The sequence below is a fragment of the Parus major genome, chromosome 4 (assembly GCF_001522545.3).
Source record: "Parus major isolate Abel chromosome 4, Parus_major1.1, whole genome shotgun sequence".
Lineage (NCBI taxonomy): Eukaryota > Metazoa > Chordata > Aves > Passeriformes > Paridae > Parus > Parus major.
Window position 1 is genome coordinate 63,508,846 of NC_031771.1, and position 11,649 is coordinate 63,520,494.

At 46.0% G+C, this 11,649-nt stretch overlaps 1 protein-coding gene across 1 annotated transcript; it reads right to left on the reverse strand.

Annotated features, from left to right (window-relative positions):
• Positions 1 to 342: 342 nt before the first annotated feature.
• On the reverse strand, positions 343 to 3,436 carry FABP1 (fatty acid binding protein 1). The gene is made up of 4 exons (XM_015625757.1): positions 3,300 to 3,436; positions 2,102 to 2,274; positions 990 to 1,082; positions 343 to 463 (listed from the first exon to the last, which is right to left on the reverse strand). Exons 1-4 carry the CDS (start codon positions 3,364 to 3,366, stop codon positions 413 to 415), a joined length of 384 nt encoding a protein of 127 aa, XP_015481243.1. The 5' UTR covers positions 3,367 to 3,436; the 3' UTR covers positions 343 to 412.
• Positions 3,437 to 11,649: the final 8,213 nt, after the last annotated feature.

Sequence of the window (11,649 nt, forward strand, 5' to 3'; positions counted from 1 at the left end):
CTTTGGCCCTGCTGGTCACTCTGATCACTTTGGCCATGTCTGTAAGGAAAGGGAGCAGAGTCCTTTTCCTGCCCAGTGCTCCTCAGCCCAGATCAGCTGTGGGTGCAGAACCCACCAGGGCATCCCCAGCAGGATGCTGGCAGCTGTCCTCAGGAAAGAGCTGGAGAACACTCATCAACATGTGTCACTCAGTGGTTCTGAGCCTGTGCTCCAGCTCAGCTCCATTCCCCAACATCAGCACACCCTTAGCCCAGTTTGTTGCCCAATTTCTACCACTGCTTCCATGAGCTTTGGAAGCTTGTGTCTATTTATAATAGCAGTGAAGAGGTTGATGACAATGAAGAGGTTTTAATAAAATTTTTATTTTAATGGACACATTTTACATGGTAAAATACTGGCATATATAAGATTTCTAGATTCTCTTGCTGACTCTCTTCAAGGTGATGTCACCCTTGGTCATGGACTGAAAAAGAAAGGGAAAGTGTTAGCTTTTTATGAATTCATAGAACTGTTGAATATCTCAAGTTGGAAGGCACACATAAGGATCATCATGGTATTCAGCTCCAAACTGTACTTAGGATCTGGTCTTGCAAATCAAAACTGATCCCCAGTCTATCTCTTATAAACTGAATTTTTAAAGATTTGGATTTCTTCAAGAATACCTCACAGCAAGTAGGGCTAAGCTAGCATCCCTCAGCTGGGATCAGTTTGCTTCACCTTTCTTCTCTAAAAGTGCCAAGCACCTCTTCCTCTGGGTGGGTGAGAACACACCTTGATTACCAGGAACTTTGATCAGCTGTGCCTAAACTGGGGTCTTAAAAATACCCTCTGGATCATACTCAAATGAGAAACTGCCTTCAGTTCCTGGCTGCAGAGCCTGTGTGCAAGCATGTGCTCTGCTCCAGCACCTCCCAGCACCTCTGTAGCTTCCTAGGACCAGGCCTGTGAAGGCAGCTCTGTTATTTCAGCCATTGCCCTTCTACACTTACGTAGATGATGGTGTCTCCGTTGAGCTCTGTGACGGATTTCATGCCTTTCACCTGTGTGACCAGTTTGTTGTTACCCTCCATCTGCACAACAGCCTGGTGGAAGACAGAAGCATTCATGTTATTGCTGGAGACCACCTTGACCCCTGCATTTTGTCCTTCCCCTGCTGTAGCAGGAGGGGACTGCAGAGTCACCTGAGCTGCACATCTAAAAATGCTACAGACAGCACCAACACCCCCTCAGGGCGGCTGTTGCTGATCAATGAAATTAATCAAATAAATAAGACAGCAAAGCCCATTTCTGTTTATCTGTCCTGCCCAGCTATAAGATGTGTTTGTTTGCCCTTGAGCTGCTGATGTACAGAGGCTAAAACTCTTCTAATAACGGTTTTCCCCTGGTCTATGCCAAAGGGAGTGGAAATCATGACACAGCTGGTGCAGCTCTCGGAGCCCCATTCATGGGGCATTTCTTTGATGATCATCCCTCCTGCTTTCAAAAGTCCCTGCAATTCCATCTTCCCCTGAGGCAGAGATGACAGGCAGTATTTGCCAGTGGTGTTGCTGTGACATTCTATGAACCATTAAAAACTAATGTCCAGAAATGGGAGCTGACCCAAGTTCAAGAGTGGTAACTCCTCACCATGTTGAGCCATCTCACACAGGGTAACCTGAAGCAGTGGGAAAGGCTAGCAGAGAAGCTAACACCTACTGGGACTTAAAAGGACAGATTTATTGGTTTATGATTCATTGTCTGATTTTCCTGCACTACCTTTGAGCCAACATAATTAAGGTGGAGGTATGTTTTGTGTTGCAACATGACACAAAGTCAATCCTTTTCCACCTCAAATCTTTCAGAACTCTTCCTGACAAAACATTTTACCAAAGTCTCTCTAGCCTCCTTTTTCAAATGGGATATTGAAACACTGGCTTCTAGTGTTTTCTAAAGTGACTATTAAAATAGATTCAGAAATGCAAGGCTTCTTCTGTAGGAAGTGCAGTACATTAATTAATACCTGTGGTATGGTCAGTCCCTTTGCTCATATGCAGAGGGAATTGTTGGAAAGGAAATTTAATGTCCCTGAGCCCCCATAGCAGAGGAGGGGCTGCTCACTCACCTTTACTTTCTCTCCAGTCATCAACTCGATCTCACTCTCCTCCCCAATGGTGAACGTGTTTTTTATCACTTTGGAGCCAGTGGTCACAGTAACCGTGAACTTTTTCCCATCCTGGACAATTTCTGAGATGCTCTTGAGGTCCTTGCCCTTCTGGATCTGGTCCTCAGGGAGCCCTGCCCAGGAACAAGAAAAATTGAGTGAATGGTGGAGCCATCTGTGGGCAGATTGCTGCCGCTGAACAAACTAACTTGGGGTTTGGGGACCTACAGTTGGGAAAATTTCCAGTGTGGAAAAACCTTTCAAGGATGATGCTTCCCCAAGAGCCATATGTCCCTGAGTCTGCTGGGGAGGAAGATTAATACTGTCATCCTGAATTTTGTGTGGGAACTAGACATGTGCTGTGTCTTGCTGACCTGACTGAGAGCACAAACATCACCTCGCCATCTAAGAATAAATCCTGCTTCCCTTCCTCTACTGACAGGCAAGGAAAAATGGATTAAACCAAGAGAGAATAAAGGAACAAAAGTGGGTTTTTTATGAGATTCATGGTTCCTCAGAACTAGCTTATAAAATCTTCTCCCAAAGCCTGAAGGTGATCTGACAGGTAGAACCCTTCTGGCACATAACTGTGCAGAAATACTGCAAAGCCCCCTGGATCCCTGCAGGACCACATTTCCTGTCACAGACAGAAGTGGAAATCTATCAGACACATTCATCATTTAGCATTTAAATAGCACCAACTATTTTTCTGATGAACAGTGTTATGTGAGGCTTTGGAACATCACAGCACAGTGGCTGAGCAATGTCCTGCCTGCCCTCAAATTTCACAGCCTGATGGAGCAGATCTGCAGTGCCCCTAAGCCACCAAGGTCCTGCTGGCTTATCATGTGTGTGCAGCACTCAGTCACACTGGCCAGTGGCTGCAGAACCTGCCAGGACTGACTTCCTGCAAGTCACAAAACTTCACCCATCATCTCTTGACCCCCAGCCCCAGCCAAAGAGAAACTTTCTCTTCTACTTTGAGACAACATCTCCACACAAATACATCTAAAACCCCAATAACTACAAGGTGACAGACAGAAACAGGAAATCTCAGAGATGTCTCAATCTGCAACATCAGCATATCAGCATGGTTGGCTCCCAAAAATCAGTGGGATCTGCAAAGACAAAGCAGCACATAGCACATGCAGGCACTTACCCATGGCTCTCATAAAGGGCTCAAAGTTTTCCTGGGACTGGAGCTCATATTTTCCAGTGAAGCTCATGGTGGAAAGGCTCTCTGTGCTCCCAACACAAGAGAAGGTGCCTTGCTGGTAAGCAGAGCTTGGTTTTATATCATCCTTCTGCCTTAAAAGTTGGCCAGAGGTAGGATGATGTAATTGGTTTATGGGCATGTTCAAACATTAACGTAAAACTGGGCAATGGTCAGTGATAAATTGCTCTGCATTTTACAGACCACAATTTACAATGTGGGGGCAGGGAAAACCCCATAAAATCCATTTTATGGAGGTCGCAATGTGGCATCTATAAACAAATTATGAGAAAAAAAAAATGTGCAAAGAAGATCATTATCAGAGGAACGAGCCAAATAATCTAATGAGTCTGCAGCCTGGCAGCACGTATCTGGGGGAGGAGAATGTGGTGACTGTGTGTCCCCTGGAGCTGACACTGGGGGGTTTCTGCTCACTGGTGTGTGCACAGTGGGTCTCTAGCACTGGCAGAATAGTGGTGGCACTCTGGCAGGGACTGACTCACTCACAGACCTGTGCTGGTGAGGTTTGGTGTAACCCAGATGAAGCAGCAGCACAAAGCCATCGCTGGCCTCTAAGGAAAATATTCAAAAAGAAAATACTCCAGATAAATTCCTGACCTTGCACTGGCCCACCTGAAGACTGCAGTTTGAATCAGGCTCCACCTCTATGGTCCTGTGGGGATAGAGCTGGTGCCATTAGTTATTTACCAAACCACTTTCATCTCCTTTCCCCATAGGAGCCACAGTCACTCGTACTGAAGAAGCATTCCAGCCCTTGGAGCTGCAATTCTCCCAAGTGCCACATCAGAAGGGCCAGCAGCAGCCTCCAAGCTGAGCCAAATTCCTCCCTCCAAAGCAGGACTCGGAGCTGGGCTCCTCTTCCAGTGCTGTCTCTTTGGCTGAGTGTCCCAGATTGTTTCATGGCATCTGAGCATCCATCCTCTGGGTCTGGACTCCCAGGCTTGGCTTCTTGCCTCAATTAATTCCTCCTCCCTCCCAAAATCAGCTAGCATCTTTGTCATTTTTTTAAACTGAAATCATGTATAATCATCTTCTTCCAAATTGGAGATGCTGTCAGAACCTTCTGCTGCCATCTGTCCTGCTGCTGCTGCCTCAGCTGCGCTCTCCGTGCTGCAGTAGTGAGCCTCAGTTTCTGGTTAATTAGTACAGGCAGTGTCTGCCAGATGAGGCAAGAGAGGGAAATCCTTGGCTGGTGGGATGGACAGTGGATGAAGTTGGCTAAGTGGGAGGGAAATCCATAAGGGACATCATCCCTACGCATCATGTACGGAGCCAGGCAGAATGCTTCAGAGAGCATTCATGGAGGCGTGGATTGACACAGCAACTTCTCCAAACAGTTTTTTGTTGTTTTTTTTTTTTTTACCATTTGATCCCCTCAGGAACAATATCACATTTTTATGCCTGCCTCAGCTGAAGAGCCCGGTGTCAGACGGGGCTGTGCTGACATGTCCTTTTTCAATGTCCTCTTCATGAGGACAGGGGTGACTGACCTCTTCTGCTGAGTCCTGGCAGCAGCCTGAGCTGGTAGACCCCTGCCTCCTGTCAGCCAATGTTCTCTGGCTGTGTGCCACCTGGAAGCACATGTGTGCCTCCCACATTTTCGTGTCCTGGACCTCCAGCTGCTCCTCCAGGCAATTCAGGTCCCCTCTCTTTACATGATGGGGAGAGACATTATGCTTGAAACCCTGCTTGAACTGCAGGGTTCCCAAGCCCACAGTGCTCATGGAGATAAAGCTCCTAAGGGCTGTATGTCACTCATCAAATATTAAAAGGGGAATATAATTGTCCAGGACTCTCTTGGTAACTGGGCAGAAATTTTTCCTCTCACAGAAATGGACAACTCATGAGAGAATTCACCTCATTTAGAACCCAAGTTTTCTTCTGTAGGTATCCTCTCCTCCTCTGCTTACTGTGAATAACTATAACATATCTGTATTTCTGATTTCCAATTGCTTAAGTGGGAACTATGGATCACTGTTAGAAAATTTAGAAATGTGATCAACGAACAAAAATAAATCTCTGTGTTTTGTTGGGTTCAACATTCTTTTATTTTTTTTAGCAAAGAAATGCAGTTTATTTTAAAGAAAGGAGAAATGCTCTCTTTTTAAAGAAAGGAGAAATGAAATTTTTCCAAGGTAATTATTATCTAGCCAGGCCTGCTGAGCAAATTGCAGGTGAGATAAACTTAATCTCAATAGCAAAGTTCAGAATACTTGTACATCTCCCCAACAGAAGATGGCATCTTTTAAAATATGATATAATTTTAACTTTTCAGAGCCAAGAAAATGCACCTGATTTGCATTAACATGAGGCCATGTTAATTGATAATTTGATTAAAGTAAATCCATCCCATAAAACCTGAAATGTATGAAGGGAAAAGGAATGGATCATTTTCAAAAATTATTGAGGAAGCTACATCTTGAGGGAAGCCAGCAGGTACCTCTGTCTTTAAGTTGCTTTGAAAATAAAGCAGAGGGTCTTAGAAGCTTGTCAGAAAAAAAAAGACTGAAGTATCTTATTTCTGCTTTTTGCACCTGAATCAGAGATAGGGACACACAGAACTTCTCAGGCAAGAATATCACCAGTGGATCAGCCATGGTTTTGGCCAAATTTTAAACCCCACCTCCCCTGTCTATCTGGCCACTCATCCTGCATCTCCAAGATCCACCTCTTGAAGGAGAGCTGCTCAACCCAAACATCCCAAACTGCAATTTGTGGCTGGTGCCTCATGTTACAACATCTTCCATAATTAAGAAGAGCTTGGCTCTGTGACCTCTGTAGCTGCCTGTGGAGCAGTTGCATCTTTTTATGACATCCCCTCAACCCTTCCCTGGGATTCCTGAGCTCAGTTCTCACTTTCACTCAGTGTCTGGGAAGCCATGCTCCTACCTGCACTCCTTCTTGATGAGTTTGACATTATGTCCAGATTTTGAGGTTTAAGTCTCCTGAAGAAAAAAAAAAATAATCTCTCTGCCTCCTCCAGTTCAAACTGAAACTCTTAAGTTCTAAACTACAAAAATTACTTTACAGCTAAAGCAGTGTATGGGGAAAGGCACTTTTCTGTAGCCCAGAGGAGGGTCCCTGGCAGCCCTGTGGAGGTCTGGGAATGTCTTCATGCATCTCTCCTTTATCACCTCACTTGCTTCTCTTTTCTAACCCACTAGTGACTCCCCAGACTTCAGCGAACCCAGCACCTCAGTGCTTTGGGAAGCTGAGGCTGGGCTCTACACTAGGATTTTCTTGCCCAAATGTGAAATGCTACAAGCCAGGACCTTTGATGATTCAGTCCTGGTTTTTCTAGTGCAGGTCCAGTTGAACACCCCAAAACCCCCAGGCATTTTTTTTTTAAAAGCTTGGTCACAAGTTTGCCAATCACAGATCCCCAGGTGGGCTTCCTGCTGTCTCAACCTATAGTATTGTTGGGTAATTCTATTTCTGCTGCCCTTGAATCTGAGAACTTGGTCTGCTGCCAGATTTTCACATCTCTGGTGTGATTATTTGGAACCTCAAGGAACAAAGGTTTCCTCATCAGGCCACATGGCTTCATTGCTTCGAAAGGTTGGATGGACTGGAGAAGATGCTGCTGCTTCTGTGAGCTCTCCATCCCTCTTGGTTTTCTATATGCCGTGTTACCAAGACAGCACTGAGATTAAGCACTTTTCCCAGATTTTTCTCTTTTTAAAATGGTCTTGGCTGTCTGCTGAGATTCCTGTTTCCAAGCTGTAACTTCCAAGCTGCAGACATGCAAGCGCCATTTCATATAGGTTTAGATTAGATATGTCATTATCAGAGCCGTGATAAGAATGCAAAAGCAGTAGCTTGTGCAGAGAGCTGCTGCTTGATAAAGCTTTCCATCGATGCTGATATTCATAGAAGGGCAACCCTCAGTCTTTGTCATCTTATTGTAAAGGTACCAAAGGGAGAAAAGGGTTTGTATTGCTTCTTCAAGGTCAAGGCAGCTCTATCACTGATAGCACAAGAGCCTTAGCTCTGCTTATCAATGATCACCTAGGGAGCAGAGCTTACAGAAATGTTGGACTTTGCTGCTGGGATTTTGCTCTAGAGTAGGAATAAAGCTGCTGGCTCTGTCATCCACTTCCCATTCTCTTGCCTCCAACATCTATGGTGTAGTGCTGTGGTCTCTCTCTAAGCACAGGGAGCCGTCTGTTAATGCCCTCAGAGAATGTGCATTGTCCTTGCAGCTTGGCCTTCAGTGGGATGAGGCTGCCCTCCATACCACAGCCCAGCTCATGGAGGCAGGGTAAAGGACTGAAAATGGTGTTCATTGCTTATGGAGCTAGTTTGTACCAGGGCAAATGTTGGGAAAGAAACGGAGCCATTAGCAGTCAATGTTCTTGAGCAAGCAAGGTCTGGAAGAGACCCCCAAAGCAGAGCCAGTGAAGATTTAACTAAAGGTGCATCTGACCCCACCACACATCTGCAGTGCAAACGTCTCCCTCTGATCCACGCACATGAAGAGCCCCAAGACACATGGGGACAAGAAAACCCTTGTCTGAGCAAGTGCAGGAGACTGGTGTGTTGGCATGGAAAGGGCAGCAGCCTCCAAGTGCCCACAGGTGGTCAGATGAACTCCAGTCCTGGAGGGACACCTGGCTGTCACTGTAGGCCAGTACTCACCTGACCAGCTGTGCTCCCCTTCATCCTGATTTATCAAGCACAGTGGCTCACTCAGCACTCCTCACAGAGGGCTGCAGCTGATTAGTCAAGGCAAGGAGAGCATCTCGGGGCCAGGCAAGCATGGGGAGAAGCCTGTTTGCCCTGAGGCAAATATACAACCACAATCTATATATTAAATGAAAGAAAGTCCAAGCAACAACCCCCAAGACCTTCCCTAGCAGATGGTGCTCTTTGGCTGGGGAAAGCAATGAGCCAAGAGTGATGCACCAGCCAGAGGGTCAGTGTTGAGGCAGGACACACCTACAAGAGGGGCAGAGAATTACATGGAGTCTGACAGGAACTGAGTTTTCTCCAGGTTCAGGACCACAGAGGTGCTCCATGGGGAACAACCATGGTGCCAGCAAGACCAGAGCTGCGGACAAAGCCCAGGATTGCCACTGATGCCTAAAGAGGCTGCCTGGAACAGAGGCTGGACAGAGTTAAAGGAATAAAGTGGGTATTTATTAAAAGGCCTTCAATGGATACACCTTGGGCAGTACAAGAGCCCGGCTGTGGCCCCACCTATGATGGATGCAAGATCGACCCTGAGTCACGAGATTTCACACTTTTATATATTTTAGTCCATTTACATATTGGGCTTAATTGTCCAATTACAGCTTCAGGTTATGAAGTCCCATCCTCCCAGACTGCTTTCCTCAATTTGCTGTTGTTTAGACTTTTGGGGCCCAAAGCTGCAATGGTGTCTTTGGCTCTTAGGCAGGAAAAGGATTGTGTTGTTAACTACACTGTGAAGAGAACTTGCTAACACTTTATTTGGAGTTCAGAGTTATATACTAATGCAGTACAGAATCTGGAAAATAAGAAAGTTAAAACTTAAGGTATCACCACCATCCATGTCCCACTTGGTCCTGTCATGTTTTTATAGTCAAAGTACCTCCCTGAGCATAGGTATCCCCATTTTGCACATTATGGAGCCTTGACTTTCCCAAAGTCACCTGGAGAAGCTGATAAAGCATCTTCCTTGTCCAGTCCCTAACTGGGGGTCATAGAGCCTATATACTACGGGAAGGCAGATTTTGATAAAAAATGTGGCTCAGGGGTATAACGTAAACTTCAGCTTAGTAGAGCCAGATTGCACAACCTTCTCCAGGTAACAGCTTCTCCAGTATCCCACCAGGGAAGTCAGGACTGCACAATTCCTTTTGGCTCTGCCTTTATGAGTGGGTCCTGCACTTTGGCCTACAAGACCCAAACCACAGCACTGTCCTTGCCCTGGTTGTGAAACACCTTGCTCTGAGGAAAGAGCGTTGCACCCAGGTGTGGGGAAAGAGCCGATGTGTTGGCAGCTCCTTGCCCTGCAAAATCACCAGAGGTAGAAAAGTCTGTATGTGCACATTTACAGATGAGAGGAGATAATCCATGTGGAAGTCCCGCCTCACGTCAGCTGAGATACTGGCAGTTTAGATCAGATTTAGAAAGTGGGGGAAAGAGACACTTTTGCTGTAACAAAGATGCAGCTTTGTACAGTTTAATTTATTTACAGTCATACATTTCTGTCTTATATCTCCTTGACATGAGGCTCAAAAAACAATAGCGTGTTTGCCTGTGCAGCTGCAGACATTGTGCAAACTTCCTTAGCCTCTTTCCTGGTGTAGATTCTGAGCCTGACTAAGGTGTGGATCTGCTTCTTAGAAGGCAGAACTGAAATACTTTGATTTCTGGCCAGAACCTTGCAGTTTTTACCTGGAATCTCCCTGTTTTCTCTGTGAATGTTCACAGTTCTTTACATGAAAGGGCAGGGGACACGTAACTTCAACAACCCCCGGTGATAAACTACTATAATTTTTCTCACCCAATGTCACACACACTTCTCACTGGCAGGAGCTCTGTACAGGGTAGAAAATGGCATTGCAAAATCCCAGATATCCTGGTCACTGCCTTTCTGGACCTGCCTGGTGTTGTCTGGGTCACTTACATGTCTGAAAGCTTTTGTTTGTGTGCAGTTTTCAGACAGCTTGTGAGCAGAGACAGGACTGGGAGATATGGGGACATTTTTGTGCTGATCAGGGTGATGTGATGCTTTTTTGTTAAATTTGGTGCTTTTTGGATCTCGACAAAAGTTGGGATCCTTTCTTGTGTGCCCTTTTCTGAATGTCTCACTGGGGATAGGAGGGATCCTGGTGAAAAGAAGGTGATAATTTTATCCTGATAATCCCAGAACGGGATTTTTTTGGGAGAAGATGGGTGAACAAGGAGAACCTCCTTCCCACCCCGATGAGCTTCTGCATCAGCTTTGTATCCAGCCCTCCTGCCGCGGGACACCGCCCGTGCTTCTTTTTTTTTTCAGCTCCAAAACTTCGGAGACGTGTTTCCTGGCTTTTGTTGGGATGGCTGGGTGGAAGGTGGAGAGACCGGTGGGAGCGTGGAAAAGCCTGGATGGGATAAGGGAAAGGAACGTGCAGCTCCTCCAGGATGCCAGGACACAAGGCACTGCCGCCATCTAGTGATCTGGGATTCACCGGGGACTCCGCAGCGCTCCTGGGGAGGCTCTGCTGGGGAAATGGGCCGGGGACCCCTTCCCAACCTGCCTCTTGTGCTCCGGATGTAAAAGCTTCTCAGCAAACACGAAGTTGAGAGTTTTGCTGTGCTTGTCTTTGAGTGCCGCAACACTCAGGGCTGAGATGTGAAATTTTAGGGGGTTTTGTGCAGGAAAAAAATTGAATTTTTTGCTGTTATACATGTCTTTCTGCTTCCTCAGTCCTCATCAAGCTTTGAGATGCCTTTGGAAGGTGGAGAGGCTGAGGGAATTTACACCTGGAGGGATGAAAAATTATACATTAAAAAAAAAAAAAGGTGAAGTTTGATCCAGCCTTGGGGTTAGCAAATACAGGTGATTCCTGACATATGAGTCCAGAGACCACGAACTGCTCAGGAATGGGCAAGGTCCAAAGTGGAACTGCAGATCCCAGCAGGAGTATGAAGGCACTGAGTAAGACCAGGTTAATTAGAGGCTATTACATTTTCTAGCTCTTCATCTGTTGCTGCAGTGGATGAGTCCTGACAGGCAGCATGGGCACACTCCTCCCCTCCTTTTCTTAAAAATTCAAAATAATATTAAAGGATCATAGAATGAATCACAGAATCACAGGATGGTTTGGGGTGGAAGGGACCTGAAAGATCAACTGGTTCACCCCTGCCATGGCCAGGGACACCTTTTATTAGCCCAGATTGCTCAGAGCTCCACCCAAAATGAAATGCCACTCTAAACTTGAGTGCATGGAAATCGTAGGGCTGAGCATGGGAAAAATCTCCAACTAAATAGCACTGCCATCCTGGTTTGTGTCCCAGGCTGTTCTGTGCTCACCTGTGCCTGCCACATCAGCAGTCCCAGCATCCCAGCATTAAACACTGACCTTGTTAATGAGGGTTTTCACTGCTGATAGACCCAGGGCAGAGCTGTGGCAACAGCCCCTTTGCAGATGCTGAGCAGCAGGTATCCTAGTATAATCCTTTTTTTTTTTTTGCAGGGCTCCTGCATCCCAGAGGGATGTAATGCTGAAGGAATCTTCAATCTCATTGTAAGCTCTTCACTTGGGAAAAAAAAATTGGGTGCATTAATGAAGTCATTTCACACAGC